Source organism: Oppia nitens, unplaced genomic scaffold (genome assembly GCF_028296485.1).
Source record: "Oppia nitens isolate AA-2021 unplaced genomic scaffold, nextdenovo-longstitch-racon4-pilon3 scaffold2_pilon_pilon_pilon, whole genome shotgun sequence".
Taxonomy (NCBI): Eukaryota; Metazoa; Arthropoda; class Arachnida; order Sarcoptiformes; family Oppiidae; genus Oppia; species Oppia nitens.
In genome coordinates, this window is record NW_026533210.1 from 3,481,118 (window position 1) to 3,500,410 (window position 19,293).

The 19,293-nt window shown below is 24.4% G+C and overlaps 4 protein-coding genes across 4 annotated transcripts; 1 reads left to right on the forward strand and 3 right to left on the reverse strand.

Moving 5' to 3' along the window:
• The first annotated feature begins 593 nt into the window (after nt 1–593).
• Nucleotides 594–2,292, forward strand: LOC128954954 (chitin deacetylase 8-like). The gene is made up of 4 exons (XM_054300572.1): nt 594–692; nt 774–1,071; nt 1,191–1,362; nt 1,470–2,292. Exons 1-4 carry the CDS (start codon nt 638–640, stop codon nt 2,211–2,213), a joined length of 1,269 nt encoding a protein of 422 aa, XP_054156547.1. The 5' UTR covers nt 594–637; the 3' UTR covers nt 2,214–2,292.
• Nucleotides 2,293–5,040: 2,748 nt separating this feature from the next.
• Nucleotides 5,041–7,566, reverse strand: LOC128954933 (protein tramtrack, alpha isoform-like). Its single transcript, XM_054300550.1, has 5 exons — nt 7,498–7,566; nt 5,845–6,733; nt 5,689–5,776; nt 5,483–5,626; nt 5,041–5,373 (listed from the first exon to the last, which is right to left on the reverse strand). The coding sequence occupies exons 2-5, from the start codon at nt 6,673–6,675 to the stop codon at nt 5,123–5,125; spliced, it is 1,314 nt and encodes a 437-aa protein (XP_054156525.1). The 5' UTR covers nt 6,676–6,733; nt 7,498–7,566; the 3' UTR covers nt 5,041–5,122.
• A 3,754-nt stretch (nt 7,567–11,320) lies between these two features.
• LOC128955627 (transmembrane protein 107-like) lies at nt 11,321–12,236 on the reverse strand. Its single transcript, XM_054301300.1, has 4 exons — nt 12,147–12,236; nt 11,916–11,983; nt 11,706–11,806; nt 11,321–11,481 (listed from the first exon to the last, which is right to left on the reverse strand). The coding sequence occupies exons 1-4, from the start codon at nt 12,234–12,236 to the stop codon at nt 11,321–11,323; spliced, it is 420 nt and encodes a 139-aa protein (XP_054157275.1).
• Nucleotides 12,237–15,346: 3,110 nt separating this feature from the next.
• LOC128955628 (nose resistant to fluoxetine protein 6-like) lies at nt 15,347–18,282 on the reverse strand. Its single transcript, XM_054301301.1, has 10 exons — nt 18,261–18,282; nt 17,879–18,169; nt 17,600–17,696; nt 17,057–17,301; nt 16,883–16,976; nt 16,558–16,816; nt 16,249–16,445; nt 15,606–15,789; nt 15,421–15,516; nt 15,347–15,379 (listed from the first exon to the last, which is right to left on the reverse strand). The coding sequence occupies exons 1-10, from the start codon at nt 18,280–18,282 to the stop codon at nt 15,347–15,349; spliced, it is 1,518 nt and encodes a 505-aa protein (XP_054157276.1).
• Between the last annotated feature and the right edge of the window lie 1,011 nt (nt 18,283–19,293).

Consider the following 19,293-nt stretch of genomic DNA (forward strand, 5'->3'; position numbering starts at 1 on the left):
AATAATTTTTTTTAAGGATATACTTGAAATAATTAGATATAAAAGTAATTAGTATTAAACTACTTAATAATATAAATTACTTAATAAAATGAAATTTTTCAAATTAATTTCTAATAATTAATTACAAGTACTAAATAGATTAATGTTATTGTTTCTGTGAAAATAACAGTGAAAATCAATGCAAAAAATATTATCTAATAAATTTTTTATTTAATATTTTATCATAAAATATATTAATAAACATTTTTGTCACTTTAATGTTAATTTTGTATCAATATTTAAAAAAAACAAATGTTCGAGTTTTTAGATTATAAATTCTAATGAATTGCTAACACATACAACAAAAATATAATTTTAGTTAATCCTTATAAATTATAATAATAAAGTATATTAGTTTTATATATATATATAATATATACAATAATCACCAAATAAATTACTTCAATAACAAAAACATGTGTTATCAGCTAATCGTCCAATACTAATAAAATTTATTTATAAAAAAAACTAATATCTATAATAGATAAAATTACAAATATTGAAATAATATATAAAAATAGGTAAGTTATTATAATAATGATTTTTATATATTTTTTATTAATTAATTAATTATTTTTGCACACAATAACTTGCAATTATGAAATTAATTTTATTTTTGTTCACTTTGATTTGTATCGCATATATTGTTAATGGTAATTAATAAAATAATATATTTATTATTTGAATTAAATACAAAAATATTTTTTTTACTTATAAATACTAATAAATTGTAGGCCAGGATGATAACGTCCAGTGCACTGTCGACAACTGTAAGGCACCGCACTGTTCATGTTTTAGCTCAAGTGCACCGTACGGTCATAAAACCGATGACATCCCACAGTTTATTATCATGAGCTTCGATGAGGCCGTACGAGAGGAGTCGGCCGACATCTACGACCGTATACTCAACTACACGAATCCGAACGGCTGTCCCATTGAGGCCACGTTTTTCGTATCACACGTCGACACTAACTACAAGCGTGTGCACGAACTGTATCGTAGAGGACATGAAATTTCTACCCATTCTATAACGTACGACATATATATATATTTTTAATCAACAATGTTATGTTTGATGAGATAATAATAGATTTTTTATTAATATAATAATTATTTAACAAATATATATATATATATATATATATGTATAGTAAGACAGTGTTGGGGGGTCAGGAGCACTGGAAAAATCTGGATGTCGATGGCTGGAGGGCTGAGTTCGGTGGTATGAAAAAGATTCTGTCAAAGTATGCCGACATTCCCATCTCAGCTATAGTCGGCGCCCGCGCCCCGGAGCTACAAACAGCTGGAAATGTGACATTTACTGTAAGACAATAGTTTCTAATTATAAGTATTATTATCAATAATAATGATAATTCAACTTTTTTTATTTAATTAAAAAATATTTCTATTGAAAAAAAAACTAACTATAGGCGCTCAAACAGGAAGGTTTTCTATACGATAGCTCACAACCATCGCGCGCTTATTCAGCTCATCCACTGTTTCCCTATACTCTGGATTTCGGCTTTCAGGCCGACTGCCAGATCCAGCCGTGTCTGAAACCCGATCAGATCTATCCGGGCTTCTGGAGCGCACCTATGAATGATTGGGTCACTAAACTGCCGATTGGCGACAATAAAACTATTGACGTACCCTGTGCTGAGGTGGGCTCATGTATATTATATGATGAAAACGGTACTTACATCCAGAATCCGACACCCGAAGAATTTCTCGCCGTATTTGAAGACAACTTCAATCGCTTCTATACTACAAACAGAGCTCCCTTTCCATTATTCTTGAGAGACGCGTGGCTGACCTATGATGAGAAGCGTATCGACGCTCTCATTGAGTTTATCGATAGAGTGACCAAAAATAAAAACGTCTATTTTGTATCCATCAGCGAAGTTATCGATTGGATGGGACGGGGAGCTAATAATACTCTATTGAAAAACTTTAAGCAAACCAAATGCGAGAAGAATCCGCCCAAAGACAAGTGTGGCGTTACCTCAACTGTAGGTAAGGGTAACTGTGAGTACAAACACATCAAAGAGCTTAAAGGTATCGACAAATTGGTTGTCATCTGCAATGATGTCGAGTGTCCGCTAAACTACCCGTGGATTGAGTCGAAACGTAACGAAACTTTTGATGAGGATTTTGGTGATGAATATATCGATTAACATATGTTTGATAATCATAGAGAATCTTAACTCTTTATATATATTGATTATACAGTACTGACTCAATATATTAATATATGTATAAATATATAGATATAATATTATTAATGATATATCAATAATAATAATAAAATTATTTATTTTTGACGTTATATTATAACTTATATATTGCGATATACAGTATTATTGTAACATCTCATATGATTTCTCGCTGCATAACTAATATAATTTATATCGTATTCATTTGATATGCAATATTAAATGTACAATAATTTCTTGTTATAATACAATACTAATCAAAAAAGCATTTTTTCAAACATAAAAGCATTGATTTTTATTTCTATGGCTATAATTAATGTAATAAATTACAATTTGATATATCAATGCGTTATAAAGTTTGCATAAAGTTTAACTAATGACACTAATGGACATACAGTAGATTATAGTTCAAAAGGAAATGCCTACTTATATATATATATATGTATAGAAATTTCTTCAACCATTAATGTATATTTATTTTATTTTCTTTTATATATATCATATGAATCATATGATCTGACAATTTCAATATACTGTATTATATATATTATATATAGTATGTGTTCAGATAATTTTCAATTCAATGATCAAATAAATTTCAAACGATAGTTCAACACCTGTTGTATTTTTAAGTAATACAATCAATACATTGATAATAACGATAAAAAAAATATATTCAACATTTTCCACCTAAAAGCAATCATAAAAAAAATAATATGACTGGACTGGGTATCACAAGTCAGTCAGTTTAGAGTGAAAGAAAATTATTGATTATTGAAAAACAAATTGTATTTATACTGTAGTTTAAAATAAATATTTAAAAAATATATATATATAATATAAAAATACAGTAAATAATAAAATTTGTTTTTAAATATTAATATTATATATAAGAAATGCATATTAAAAAATTTAAATTATTTAAATACTAATAAACAAATTATTTAATCGACTATTTTTAGTATACCGTATAAACACTATTTATATTTTTCATTTAAATATTTATATTTTATATTAAGTATTTTTTCTAATATGATTATTTAATTATTATCAAAAATATAAAGATAATTTTTATTTTTATTCATAATTTTAAAAATAAAGATTAATAAAAATATTATAATGAAAATAAAAATTATTAATACCTGCATGAACTAATTAAATACTGAATAATTTTATGAGTTAAATTCACTTATTTAAAATAATTAATAAATTTTAGTCTATTTTTAAACTAACTTAAGCAGAGAATTAATTATTTAAATTGAATTTAATATAAATTTAAGATGTTTTTTCAATAAATAATTAATTATTAAGTTTATTTTATTTTGTTAATTTCTACTATTGTTTTATTTATATTTTAGTAAAATTAATTAGTATTAAAATAAATAAGTAGTATTATAATATTATTTTTCAAATTTAATCTAAATTATTCAAATAAGTAAACTTACAATTATTATTATTATCATCATTTAAGTTACATATAGAATATTCTGTAAAATTATTATTATCTATAACTTATAGACTATAAGGAACATCTACTCTAACTTAAACACTCAATTCAATTCATATACCTATAAATATTATACTACCAGTGAAATCTACCGGTGCTAATACTGTACATTACTATAATCATAAATTATGATTCATAATGTTATATGCTATTAAAATAAATGTTAAAATAAAATACTAAAAACATGTAAAAACAAATTAGTTATTATTTGTATAAAATTTAAAAATTTCATAAATAAAATTTTGTTTGTAACACTAAAACTCATTGCAAATTATATTTAATTAGTAATATTTTCTTTTACTATAAATAAACAAATTTATACATAATGTTTATTTATTAATTAATTTAATAAATATTTCATAATAATTATTGTTAATAATAATAAAATATAAACTTGCTAATTGAAATTATAAGTGTGTTTCTACTCAATAGATTTAAAAATAAATTTTGTTTGTCATTACATTTTCATATCTTTATTATCAAATTAAAATAATAATAATAATAAATTATTGATATAAAAAAAAACTTTCAACTAATATTCATATTTAATATTTAATATTTATATTTAATATCAATATAATATTTAGTATTCAATAACAAAAATAATCTAATCATAAAATAACAATTTTTTTATCTAACTATGTGAGCTTTTAAATGCCTAAAAGTTATACATTTACATTTGTATATATATAAAACTGTAAATTATAATAATTAAAAGAAATGTTTTTAACTTAAAAATTTTTAGCTAATTGTATATTAAATAATAAATCAATATGAGGGCATTTGAAAATTTATATTTTGTTTATCTAAATATCTAATGTATACATAAAATGTATTTAACTATTAAGTTAAATATAACTTTTTTAATTAAAAATAAAAGCTCATACATACAGTATATATCGTAGTTTTAATCACATTTATAATACATGTGTTATAAACATGGATAAGCAAATTACTTCTAAATCTATATACTTAAATGATTAGTGCTTTTTCAATATTACTGTAAATAATAATAATATCATAATAAATAATTTTTTAAGAAAAAAATAACAATAATAATAAAATAGTCATTTGAAATATAATAACATCAAATAAAAATTTATAATAAAAATAAATTTAAATTAATTACATCTGTTTAACATAAAAATTACTGTACTTTATATTACATATGTATAACATATATATATCAATTTAATGAGTGTATATGTATTTGTTAAATGTGTTTATTATAATGTTAACAATTAATGAAATGATTAGTACCAATGTTGCACTTATTTTTTTGTATATTTTAAAATATAGTGTATAATGACATCATTTAAATCGTATGTCGGAGTGTTTGAAAAGTTGCCCAAAAAAATAAATATTATTCACAGGCAATAGTGGTCTGACCCGTATTGGCCGTCACTTTGGTCTGGCAGCTGATTGCGTGCCTTTTGCACCAGTCCTGAGTGGTAAACAGTTTGCCACACGAACCGCACGAAAATTTGGGCCTAAAGTCGCTGAAGTGGGTGTGATAGTGACGGATCAGTTTGGACTTCTTCAGGAATGTCTTACAACACACCGGACAGGTAGTCATATTGTTGGCCTGTATTTGTGCTAATAGTCGTTCGTATTCTGTAAGAATCGGAAATAAATATAGAGGACAGGTATTTGTGAGTCAATTGTTGGCACATATATCTAGATTATATAATAAGTGGTAATAACTTCAAGTCATATTATTAACCTTCAATGGTTTGTGGTGTATTGGATGGAATGATGTCGTACGGCCTAAACCTACCGATTCGGGTCGAGTCGACGATTGGCCAGTCGTTCACATCCGGATCGTTTTGGTCCATACATTCATCGCTCAATGATATCTCTTGTAGTTCTGATTGAGTGATAGTTTACTATCAATAACAATGGATTATTGATAGTGTCAATGATTCTTACCATTGTCTGCATCGTCCTCTTGTGGGTCAATGGGAACGATAGCTTTGCATACATTGCTACCACTGCTGGGATATTCATAACTTGAATCCTAAATGAGGAAAACAATTAGCAATAGTTGGGATTAAATTTATTTAAGACAATGAATATCAAAATTACTTCTGGAGTAGACATGGATTGTTCAAGAAGTTTGGTCGGTTCGATGTCGTCCATACACATTGTTATCTCCCGGTTCTTGTCTTTGACAGAAATTTCATCTGTATTTTGGCTTAACTTTTGTATTTTGTTTTGTTTGTCCCGATAATTGCTATAATTAATACCCGATTTGTCTGTATTGCAACTAATATTACTATTGCTATTATTATTATTATTAGCACCGGTAATGGTTAGTAGGCCGTGTTTATCGACCAGTTCCTCATCACTCGTCAAATTACCACTTATTACTAATTTGTCAGACATATTGACATTTTGATTGTCATTGTGTTGATGAACACTGGGATTAACTTTTCGTTTTCGTCGCCTATTCCTTGCGAGCATCGATTGGACCGTTTGCTGTCCACCACTACCACTACTGATGCTGACAACACCACCACTACTACTACTACTTCTAATGGGCGACTCATGTCTGTCCCTGACATCTGTCAAACCTTTAATACATAGTGTCTCCGCTGTCTTCAATAGTGAGCTCAGCTGATCCTGAGGTACGTTCACTTCACCCGTATATATAAAGTCGATAATCGACTTGAGGTCAGCAAATATGACGTCCTTGAGTATGACAATCGGATGTTTGCACGGATTAGCGACAAACAGATTGTAAAAGTAGGGACTGCTGGCGGCCAACACCATCTTATGGGCCTTAATGTTGGCCCCATCGCAGGCAACGGTACAGTCGCACAGGTTTTCGTGGATCAGCATATTTTGAAACACTTCCGACAGGTTCTGGTTGAAGCTGTTCCACTTTAGACGGTATTGCGGCTGATTTAAAGCCATGTGTTTGTGTGTTATTTTGCGCGCGTGAGTGGGTATGTATGTATGGGGGGAAAGGAATCTGTAAAAATCATGTTATATAATAATGACATACAGTATATGTAAAATAAAATTTTTTTAATGATAAGGAAATATTAATAATAGAAGGAAAAGTTTGTATAGCCTTATCCCTTATCTATCTCTATCCTATCTACCAGTGCTATGGCAATGGTATGCTTACTATGCAATACAAATTTATACATGATTTAGCCTTTCAACGAAAACAGGTATTTTTCAGTATTTCAATAGGAAAAGTAAGTCATCTCTCTCTCTCTCTCTCTCTCTCACACACACACACACACACACACACACACACACACACACACACACACACACACACACACACACACACACACACACACACACACACACACACACACACATTCACTTGCAAACTCAATATATGTTTAAACCTACATTTGGTTAAATATTTTGAATTTCCTACAATACAATATTATATGGTATTCATATTATAACGTAGTATACATATGACATAATATCTATTTAGTTATATAATAAAATTGTTATATACATTAAATATACAGTACATATGTATTTTTCACTGTTATTTATATATTAGTATCTATCGTATGTTAACACAAATACTGTATATTATGTAAGCACCAAAAATAAAAATTATTTAATTTTAATATTAAATACTACTGTATTGTATAGTACAGTAACAATCTACAGTGGACCCAATACTATCATTATATAGACTAGATAATTGTGATCCAGGTCATTGTAATTAGTAAAATTAGAAAGTTAACATTTATTAATACATACCCAATCAAATGCTGGACAAATTGAGACAAAAAAATGGATTTTTTTAATAAGAAAAATAAAATAAAACACCAGTGTTTGGATTTTTTTCTTCTAATTATATATACGTATATGTTTTTAGTATATACAGGTATATCACAAAATAGTAATATGTATTATAGCTTGGAGTGCCTAAGAGACTGACACAACCAGTAGTATACTATGGAGAGACCTAACCGATGCTGCGCTCAAATGAACCACCAGTTGTTGTGGTCTCTCCATAGCATAGCACAGGGGCGTTGAAATTTCTATGTATTATCTAATGACGTGGACGGACCTAACAATCAGGCACTCACTCCCCGTATGTAGGCTTTGGGTCTTTCCATTTGCTGTGTGTCGGTGTGTGCTAACTCACTCAACCACCACTTCTCTCCCATACAAACCATTTAGTTAGGGAAAAAAAGGGTACAAACATTGCAATCATATAATACATGCGCTTAGCGTTTGTACCGTTTAATAGGGAACTCCAGGTATTGTAAAAAACCTAATTGGCCTAGTTAATTATCCATGTATGATTATGTATGTAAGCGTTTTGTATTTAATGCTCAATGTTAGGCATATTTTAAAGGGATAGTCATATCTTAATTGAACACAATTACGATATAATGTTGTATATATATAATGTTTATGGATATGTAATTAACATTATACACTGTCATCATTAACCCTCACAGCAGAAGTGATTAGAGTGTAAATATTAAACATAAATAATGTATAAATATTACAATTAAACTTAACCCCTAAATACATAATATAAATAAATAATAATAATAAGTAAATAATAATAATAAATAAATAATAATAATAAATAAATAATAATAATAAGTAAATAATAATAATTTAATTTTAATAAATAAATAAAAATAATTATTTTAATAAATTGTTTACACATTTTCCTTCATTTACATAACAAACATTAATTCGTTTTATAAAATTATTAACTACTTTATTATAAGTTTCATTTTTTATATTTTTAAATGCATAAATTAATCTATTTTTTAAATCCTCAATATCTGTAGGCAAATTATCATATTGCATAATTTTAGATTTTATTGCACCCCACAAATAAAAATCACAAGGCGTTAAATCGGGTGAACGACTGGGCCAAATATTTGGGGTTTTTAAGCTGACCAATCGATCACCAAATACTTCAGTTAAATATTCAAGTGTTTGGTTTGCTATTTATAAAAAATAATAATATAAATAATAATATAAATAATAATATAAATAATAATATAAATAATAATATAAATAATAATATAAATAATAATATAAATAATAATATAAATAATAATATAAATAATAATATAAATAATAATATAAATAATAATATAAATAATAATATAAATAATAATATAAATAATAATATAAATAATAATATAAATAATAATATAAATAATAATATAAATAATAATATAAATAATAATATAAATAATAATATAAATAATAATATAAATAATAATATAAATAATAATATAAATAATAATATAAATAATAATATAAATAATAATATAAATAATAATATAAATAATAATATAAATAATAATATAAATAATAATATAAATAATAATATAAATAATAATATAAATAATAATAAATAATTAAACTGATATCAATTGTAAATGAAATTAAATTTTATAAATTATACCTGTGTGGCAACTGGCCCCGTCCTGTTGAAAAATTTGGTTATTAAAATGACGGCCAGTAATTTTTTTTAACTCAGGGACGAAATAGTTTTGTAACATATTTTGATATGTTATTTGATTAACAATCAATCGTTTCTGGTTTTCGTCTTCAAAAAAATAAGGACCAATAATACCTTTAAAAATATAAAAAAAAGTAATCATGTATTTTTATAAAAATGCTAAACATTTAAATATTAAATATGTTTGTAATGTCAACGATTGTGGCAAATGTTTTACTAGAAATACACATTTAAATCAACTGATATTACAATTTAAGTGTTCAGTAAACGAGTATTTGAAAACATTTACAACAAAAAATAGATCATTCAATTGAACCACAATTTATGTGTGATTACAATAGCTGTAGAAAATATTTTACAAATTTAAAACATTTAAAACAATTGTAATAAAATAGATACCTTGACGAGAAATAGCTGCCCATACAGTTACATAACTTGGATGAGTAGCTTTTTCAATTACGAAATCAACAGGTCTTTCTGTGGCCCAACACCTCATATTTTGCTTATTTATGTAACCATCGAGGTGACAGTGAGCTTCATCCGACCACCAATAATTATCTAAATAGTCTAAATAAAAAAATATATTAAATGTTTGTAATGTCAACGTTTGATGCAAATGTTTTACTAGAAATTCACATTTAAATCAACATAAATCTAGCGTTCATTTTAATAAAAAGTTTAAGTTTTTATGAAAATTGTAATAAATAAATTAAATAAATAAATTAAATAAATAAATACCTGGTTTGTTTGCCAATTTATTCATCATTTCAAAACAATATTGTTTTCTCATATTTTCATGTTTTTTAGTTAATTTTACAATAAATTGTAATTTATAGGGGTATAATAGTAATTCATCAGTTAATATTTTGTGTAATGAGCCATAACTCATTTTAACATTACGTAATTTTAGTTGATTTAATAATTGATTAATTGTTTTAAAATTATGTAATAATTGTTTAATTAATTCAATATTATTATTAGTTACCACTGTTTTCATGTGTGGAACTTTAAAATTGGTTTCAACTCTTTGGTCATTTTTAAAATCTTTATAAATTTTTGTTATTGTTGACCGATTTGGAGGATTTTTATTAAATTGTTGTTCAAATTTTATTTGAACATATTTATCGCGTGATTTAAATTCTTCAGATTTTTTAAATGTTAAATATGTTTCGATGATAAACACTCTTTCTTTTGGATTATAATATTTACTCATTTTCAAGTATATCACAATTAAAATAAAAAATATAAGTGAATTCGTATTAAATTGAAATAGACTTACAATTAGTGTTCAAATTGCATAAAAATATTATTAAATATATAATATTAAAATAAATTTATCACAATTTACTATTTTATTAATATTGACTAAATATCACAGGCTCTGAATTATAAAATAAAAATATATAATTATTGTTATAATAGCACAAAAACATGTGCTCAATCCCCCCCTAAACCTGTTTTTACGCGCGTTATTTTATAGAGTGACTCACTTGAGCCAATGTTTTGATGTGACGGTTACTGATAACAGTGTATTATATGGCATAACCATATGATAATTGGATTAAATGTAACGATAGTGTCAATTTGTCAATCTATTATATTATTTAAGTTTGCTATTAAACAAATTAGATAAATAACATATAAATTGTTATTATTATGTTATTATTAACAAATTGTTTATAAATAATTATTTATATATAATTTATATACTATACAAATACTGTATGTTAAGTATTGTACATTTACTCTTTTTTTATTATTAAATAAAAATAATAAAAAAAACGCATTATAATGATAGTAATTAATAAAGATAATAACGATAATAAAAGTAAACTATTTGCTAATTATACAAAATTTTTTATGAAAAAAATAAATAAATTTTTTTACAATGAGATTATATGTATTGATAGCTTAAGACATGTGTAAAAGTTGTTTTAGATTATACTTATATTATAGTTAGTGTACAAAAAAACATTGAACAAAATTATAATATAATAATAATAATAATAATACTATACAATTGAAACCATGAAATAGAAATATTTTCTATAAAACATTATTATTATTAAATCAATTTCAAGGTTAAAATCTTTTGAACAATACGGCGCTAATTATAATATACAACTCGGATAGGGCTGGCATTACACTGAACAATGAAAATATCCACCAAAATAGGCTACAGTCCCAAACATCAGTGATGAAATAGCATAGACACATACAGGCCAGTGCGTGAGCTAACAGTGCTGACAAATTATTTATAAAAAAAAACAACAAAACAAAGTTATCAACAACAAAATAAATTATAAAGTAATTAGATAAATGAGTTATTTTTAAAAAGTAAAAATTGAAATATCATATTATCCTTTTTTTTAGGTTAGCAGTGATTTTGTTGTTGTTTTGAAGTTTCATAGTTTTTAGATTTAAGTGAAAATTGAAATTTTAAATAATAAAATTGATTAACACTTACAACACAAACAGTGCATTGAGTTGAACATTGAAAAACCCGATAGGAATCCTAAAAATTCAATGACTATGAATATCAGTGATAAGGATAAACCAATAATTAATCTGAAATTATTAATATTTAAAAAAATCAATAAATTTATATACAATTTAAAATAAAGTTAAAAAAACATAATTAGTTAGAAATAAAAAACAACATTAATGTAACACTTACTCGACATCTTTGGCATAATATTCAGATTTTTCAAATTCCCAGTGAATACATGATCTAACGCTATGATCCTTAAATCAAAATAAATAACAAAATTAAAAAAAATAATAATTAAATAAAATATAATTTAAAAAAATTAAAGATTAATTAAAAACTTATCAAGTTGAAACTTATTGCCAGAATATTCTTAATAAATAAACTATAAATTAATATAAATTGAAAAACAACACCTACTCTATCCCATAATAACAGTATGATAAGCACCAGATGGCCCATCATCACAATAAATCGCATCGGTATCAATTGACTGGCCACCATGGTCATATTTTATTTAGTAAATAATAACAAATAATATTTTAAAAAATATATTATAATATAAAATGTTGTGTGTTTTGTATGTTTGTTTGTTTCAATAACTATTAAAACATTTCATTGCATAGCAACCATAATATTTAATTTGAATTGGGCGCTTATTACATAACTTTTTTTTAATATTATACACAGTTATATAGTTATATTTTTTATGAAATAATTAGTGATGTACCGATTGTAAAATGCGCAATTGCATTGCTTGGAAATTGCGTGAAATTGCCGCAATTGCAAAAAGCTCGATTGCGAAAATCGCAATTGTAACATAAAAAAATTTATAATTTTTAAAAAATTTAAATGGCAAAGCAATATGAATAAAAACAAATTAATTATATAAAATTTAATTATTTTATCATAAAATGTTGACATCTAAAAACCATGTAAAAATAATAATAAATTAGTAAATTCTCTTAATCTATTGTAAACAAAATTTATAACATTGTCAAAATTAATTTTTATACATTCCCTCATGCGCGCAATTTCAAGCAATTTCACGCAATTTTCCGCAATTGCGGCAATCGAAAATTGAATTGCGAAAAATTACCAACACTAGAAATAATATTCAAGTGATACAATTGATGCGCCTAAACGTTACAATAGTAGAAGCCAAATATGGGCGGAGCTTATATAACATTCATATTAAAGTCAATTAGTATGTATATGTTAAACAATAATCTATGGATTGGATAGTTGAGTACTAAATACTTTACTATATTAATTGATTTTTTGATACCAATAATAATTATTGTAGTATTATTTATTGTAATGTAGATGGCACCTACCTGTGCTAATTTAATCAATAAATTTATTTATATAATTTACAGTACAATCTAAAGTAATCTAAAGGTATTACATGTTTCCAAAAAATGTTAACAATTTAATTTATAATTGTTTAAAAATAGATAATTTTAAATCAAATAGTATTACTGGTATGCAATTAATTAATGATATAAATTGTTATTTAAGAAAAAATGCTAAACATTTTATTTGTCACTTTTTAAAAAATATAAAACTAAAAAATATAAATGTATATAAATTTTATTAACAATAAATTAAAAATCTACAATTTGTGGGATAATACTATAAATTTATATAAAAAATTAATTACAACTGATTTAATAATAGGAAAAATTTGTGTCTTTCTCTAATATAATATTATTTTTGTTATTATTAAAATTAATAAATATTATAATAGAATAGACAATAAATAAATGAGAAAAACTTTAATATTTTGTTATTGTTATTAAACTTTTATTTAATATGATTTATACTAGTTTTTAATTATGAATATTAGTTATTAATAAAACATTTTTACAATTAAAATATTAGTTTTTTATGATTTATATTTGCAAATTTGCATTTATTTATTTTTATTATCAAATAGACTTCATTATTATCTTTTTTATAATATGAATAACAATTGAATAATATTTGGTTTTTATTTTGCAAAATAAAATATTAATTGTTGTCAAATAAAATAACTATAATCTGACAAATATTTCAATTGGAATATTAAATCAATTTAAAAATGCGGTAAATATTTTGCTAATTATTTAAAATTAATTGTCTAATATTATTATTTAACAATATTGTTTTATAACCAATAAAATAGCTAATTTTTAATAATATTGTGCAATATATTAATGTAAATATAAAGTAAATATGTTTAAAACATTTACTATAACCGATGGGCATAAAACCTTTACTGTAGTGTCAATTATAATCTAGACTCTTAAAGTTCATTAATATTTACACAATATTTATATAATTAATGGTCAAATAGGGGGACAAAAATTTTTCAGAAAATAATTATATATAAAGTCATTGACAGAAGGGTGGTAACTGGTTTTTGGATACTATCTCTATAACCAATTGAGCTAGAACAATATAAATTTTTTAGGAAACATGGAATCATGGAACGGATAGCATAATATAGTTATATTATTTCTCATTGCGCTTATGTAGCTTAGCACCGGTATGTGCATTATCTCAAAAACTACAAGAGATAGCACAATAAAACCAAAAGTATAATATACTAGGTAAAATTTCATTAGACACGTGTTTCAGGATTTTTCTAAAAATTATATCGTTTTTTAACAAAAAATTAAAAAATGGGAAAATTATAAAACTTTGATATGGAATATTAAAAAAGTGTCAAGGTATTTTATAAAATTTTTAATAAAATTAAATTTTATTTTTAATGCAGAATAATTCGTATATTAAGTGTTTTTAATTAATTTAATTAAATAATAGTTTATTTAATATATTATGTATTTAATGTATTAATATAGTAAATTATGTAATTAAAATATAAAACATGTTATATAATAGAAAAATAATGATTATTAAATAAACTATTATTTATTGAAATTAATTAAAAATACTTAATATACGAATTGTTCTGCATTAAAAATAAAATTTAATTTTATTAAAAATTTTACAAAATACCTTGACACTTTTTTAATATTCCATATCAAAGTTTTATAATTTTCCCATTTTTTAATTTTTTGTTAAAAAACGATATAATTTTTAGAAAAATCCTGAAACACGTGTCTAATGAAATTTTACCTAGTATATTATACTTTTGGTTTTATTGTGCTATCTCTTGTAGTTTTTGAGATAATGCACATACCGGTGCTAAGCTACATAAGCGCAATGAGAAATAATATAACTATATTATGCTATCCGTTCCATGATTCCATGTTTCCTAAAAAATTTATATTGTTCTAGCTCAATTGGTTATAGAGATAGTATCCAAAAACCAGTTACCACCCTTCTGTCAATGACTTTATATTTATTTAATTTTTTTCATAAATTTAATTAAAATATTTTTCATAATTTATTAATAATACAATTAAAATAGAAAATATATTTTAATAGAAAAATCAATAAAACTAATTAGTTTATTCTAGCTATCCGGATAAAATTATTTTTTCAAAATTAATATCACACAAATTTTTTTTTCTAAAATGCATAATTAATTTCCTAATATGTAATTATGTTGGTATTGATTATTTAATTACAATTTATATTATTATTATTATTATTTAGTAACAATTGTTTTGTTAATTTCCTGAAGCAATAACTTTGGTTGAGATCTGTTCAACGATTTTTGATTGATATTCAAATAAATTGTAACTTTTTTCTGTATATGTAATATCGGGTATTCAACGATTAGGGCAAATATAAAGGCCAACAAATAGGAGCCCAACCATATGGATAAAAATATCATTGACTATTTTAAATTTTAAAAAAAATTAAATATATTACTATCCAATACAAGTAAATAAATTAAATTTTGTTTAATTTAAAAAAAAATCTAACCATTGAATATCTACTTAGATCGACCCGTTCCCTTAATGTACCCATAAAGGTCCACAGCCACCATACATGGGTCAGGTAGACAGAGTACGTGAGCCGAGATAACGGTACAAATGCTTTCCAACTGAGAAACGTGTTGACCGGTCGGCCGTAACCGGAAACACAGCCCATTATAAGCCATAGTGTGCTAAATGCCCAAAAAAATCGGCATAAAGTGTACACAATTGCAGCTATTAATGGATGATAGGGTTTGCCATAAATCCAGTAATACGAGTCATACGGTATGCCAACAAAACTGATTACAGTTAATATCCAAAATACTGTAGCTTTTGACTGATAACGACAATAAAAATGATTGTTATTCAAAAAAAAATACTATACATAAAATTATATTAGAAAATAATAAAAAATAATTTTTTTAAATAATTCAATTACTGTAGATATTTTTATTTGATAGTTGTTGGCCAAACAGTAACCATAAATGAGACCAACAAGAAAACAGGGGGCGTGTGAATAGGGTTTCCAAAATAAATCTCTCACAAACTCATCAAATAATTTGCTATTTTATAAAATTAATTTTTTTCTCATTTGTAAATTAATTATTATTTTAATTGATAATATAATTAATAGTCAATATTTTGTTTACCTCCTCTGCGTATTGATGACCGCAGGAGGAAATTGGCGGACATATATGATGGCAGCGGTTGTCAATCCAAATCCAATCATAACCGCCGTATTTAGACTCATACCCGCCGATCGACTCCTGTAAAAGGCTATTATAATCAACAATGAGATTATATGAAACTGCATATCACAGGACAGGTACCACGTGTGTAATAGACACTATAGATAATTGTAAAAATAATAACATAGTTATTAAATTAATTAATTATTTTTTTGGACTAAATAATCTGAATGTTTTTTTTTCTTAACAAAAAATAAAATTAATATTTACTATTTGATCGACATTTATATAATTTTGTAAATAAATCAAATTCAACCACCAGTTTGTTGTGCACCTGTCGATTATAGGCTCAACAGTTTCGTGCCAATAGGGACCCGAACTGACCAGTGGTAATAAAAATGTAAACAAAATAAATAGCCCTAACAGTGGTGTCAGTCGTAGATAACGGGACATCAAATAGCCTAACATAGAGAAGCCGTTTCGGTCGCCATTGGTTATCGAAAATGTTACATATGTTGTCAATATTCCGCTATTTTTTGCAATAAATTTATATTTTTTAATTAATTATTTACTTAATAATTACATCATTTAATACCTGATGACAAAAAAAGTGTCGACACCGTAGGAGGTGTTCAAAAACGGCTGTAAGTCAATAGCCGTAAATATATGACGGGAATCAAAGGTACGATCTGTAAATTTTTATTGATATTTAAGATTATTATAAAATATATTTAAAAAAATGATGTTATTTTGTATAAATAGGACTAACCGAAGGCCTGGTAGTTAGAATAGAGCATACAATGGCCTAATATAACCCATGTTATTGTTACTACACGTATACCGTGAATACAGGACAACGATTGAGATTCAGTATCAGTGGACATAAGCTTATGTAGATTATGTCTCATTGAAAATGCCGTAATTATCCAATCAATATGTAATGGCCAATCATTTTGATAGATATCAAGCAATGTTGACGTTATGTTCAATAATATAAATGCAAATAAGACGGATCTGTTAATGAAAAATAAAATAAAATTTTTATCTTTAATTATTACTAAATACTATTAAATGTCAGTAAACATCAGTTAAAAAGAGTTACTAAAAACTACTAAAAAAAATTGTTTATTAAATAAAACTAACATTACTTATAGAAAACTATTTTTTATAAACAAAATAATTACTATTGAAATACTACAGTATATATATTTTATTGTAATTTAAATTATATATGACATCATATTTGCATAATAATAAATTATTTTCTAATGAATTTTATTATATAAATGTGTTAATATAAAATAACACTTACAGTGCAAACCATTGGATACCAGTTAACAAATCAATTGAAAATGTTTGCTGTGTTTCGCAATGAATCTTACGATTAACTATATGCCAGTCAATGGCAACTAAATTAAAACATAAATTGATAAACAATAGTATTATAAATCAAATTGAAATGAAGTGGAAATAATTTTTTTTAAAAAAATCTACAAAAAAAAATATTTTTAATTAAATAAATAAAATCAAGTGTTTATACATTTATCAGCTAAAAATTTAATATCTGCTGTCGAGCACTGGGAGGGCACACAGATGCCCACTCTCCATGAGATGTAATACAAATAGGCTATGTTGTCCTCAATGTGACGAAACACATTGTTTGCCGATATATTCAATTTGGGATCAATTAAAGTGATTTTATGAAATATATTCAAGTTGTCGGGTGTGTCAACCATTGGCGGCACAAAATCCAAGAGACAATACTTAGGTTTAACTAATTGCTTATCATTTGATTGCTGAAGGCACTGATCATAGGATCCTACATCAGATACGGCACCACTTAGAAAGCCCGGAGCCGGTAGTTTACCCCATGAGTTGAGCACTTATGGCATACATAAACAGTTATTTAATCATAAAATATAACAAATTTATCTAAAAATAATAATATTTTATATAAAAAAACATATTATTACTTTTGACTGCCCAGAGCTCCATATTATCCAAACCATTGAAAACTTGTTGAACACTTTGAAAGCATTTGTCGGTTATATTATTTGTTTTAAATTTATAGGTATTTATATTTGTCGACAACTTTATAAATTCTTTACGATATTTATTTGATATAAATTTCATAAATGATTCACTTTTATTAATCAATTGTTCCCAATTTAATAATACATTTGCTTTACTGTTATTATTATTTGAATTAATATCACTTAAATTTATATTATTGCTTAAATTTTTACTAGAAATTATATGTATAAACTTAATAATAAAAATAATAAAACCAATATTAATATATTTACTGTTAATCAATTTCATGTTTATTATGTTAGTTTATTAAACTAAAAATTAATATTTATTATTATTATTTTGTTATTTATTTGTTTAAAAATTATTATCAACAAATAAAACAAATAAACATATTATTTTTATATAATTTTTACAGTTAATTATTATATCTTCTTATTTGTTAAAAAAAATTAATCATAAGTTTAGTAGTATTGACTAACAATACAAATACAAATAAAATTAATAATTAATATAATTGTTTATTTTATTTATTTATAAAACATCAAAAATTTAAATATAATTTTTATTATTTCAATTAAAACAAAAAGTTATTGTTTTGTCATTATTAATGTAGTTTATATCATAGGTTAACTTAAATTTTAAAAATAAGTTTTGTTTGAACTAAGTTTTTAAAAAATTAGATAAAAACATTTTACACACATTTGACAAAACAGTAATGAGTTTAACATAAATATATTTCCCTTTATTGTACTGTAATGTCATGCAATGTAACAATTGTTGTCTATTTTTAAATACAGTAAACTTATTATAGCATCACTTATAGTTAACATTAGTTTATATAGTTTGTTAAGTTTTTTTTGTAGGCTAGACCTGTTATAAGTTATTACCAATATCTTTAAAAAATAGGTTTATTATTATTTTATTATTTATTTTATTATTATCATTTATAGCTATTTAGTTGTTGTTTTTATT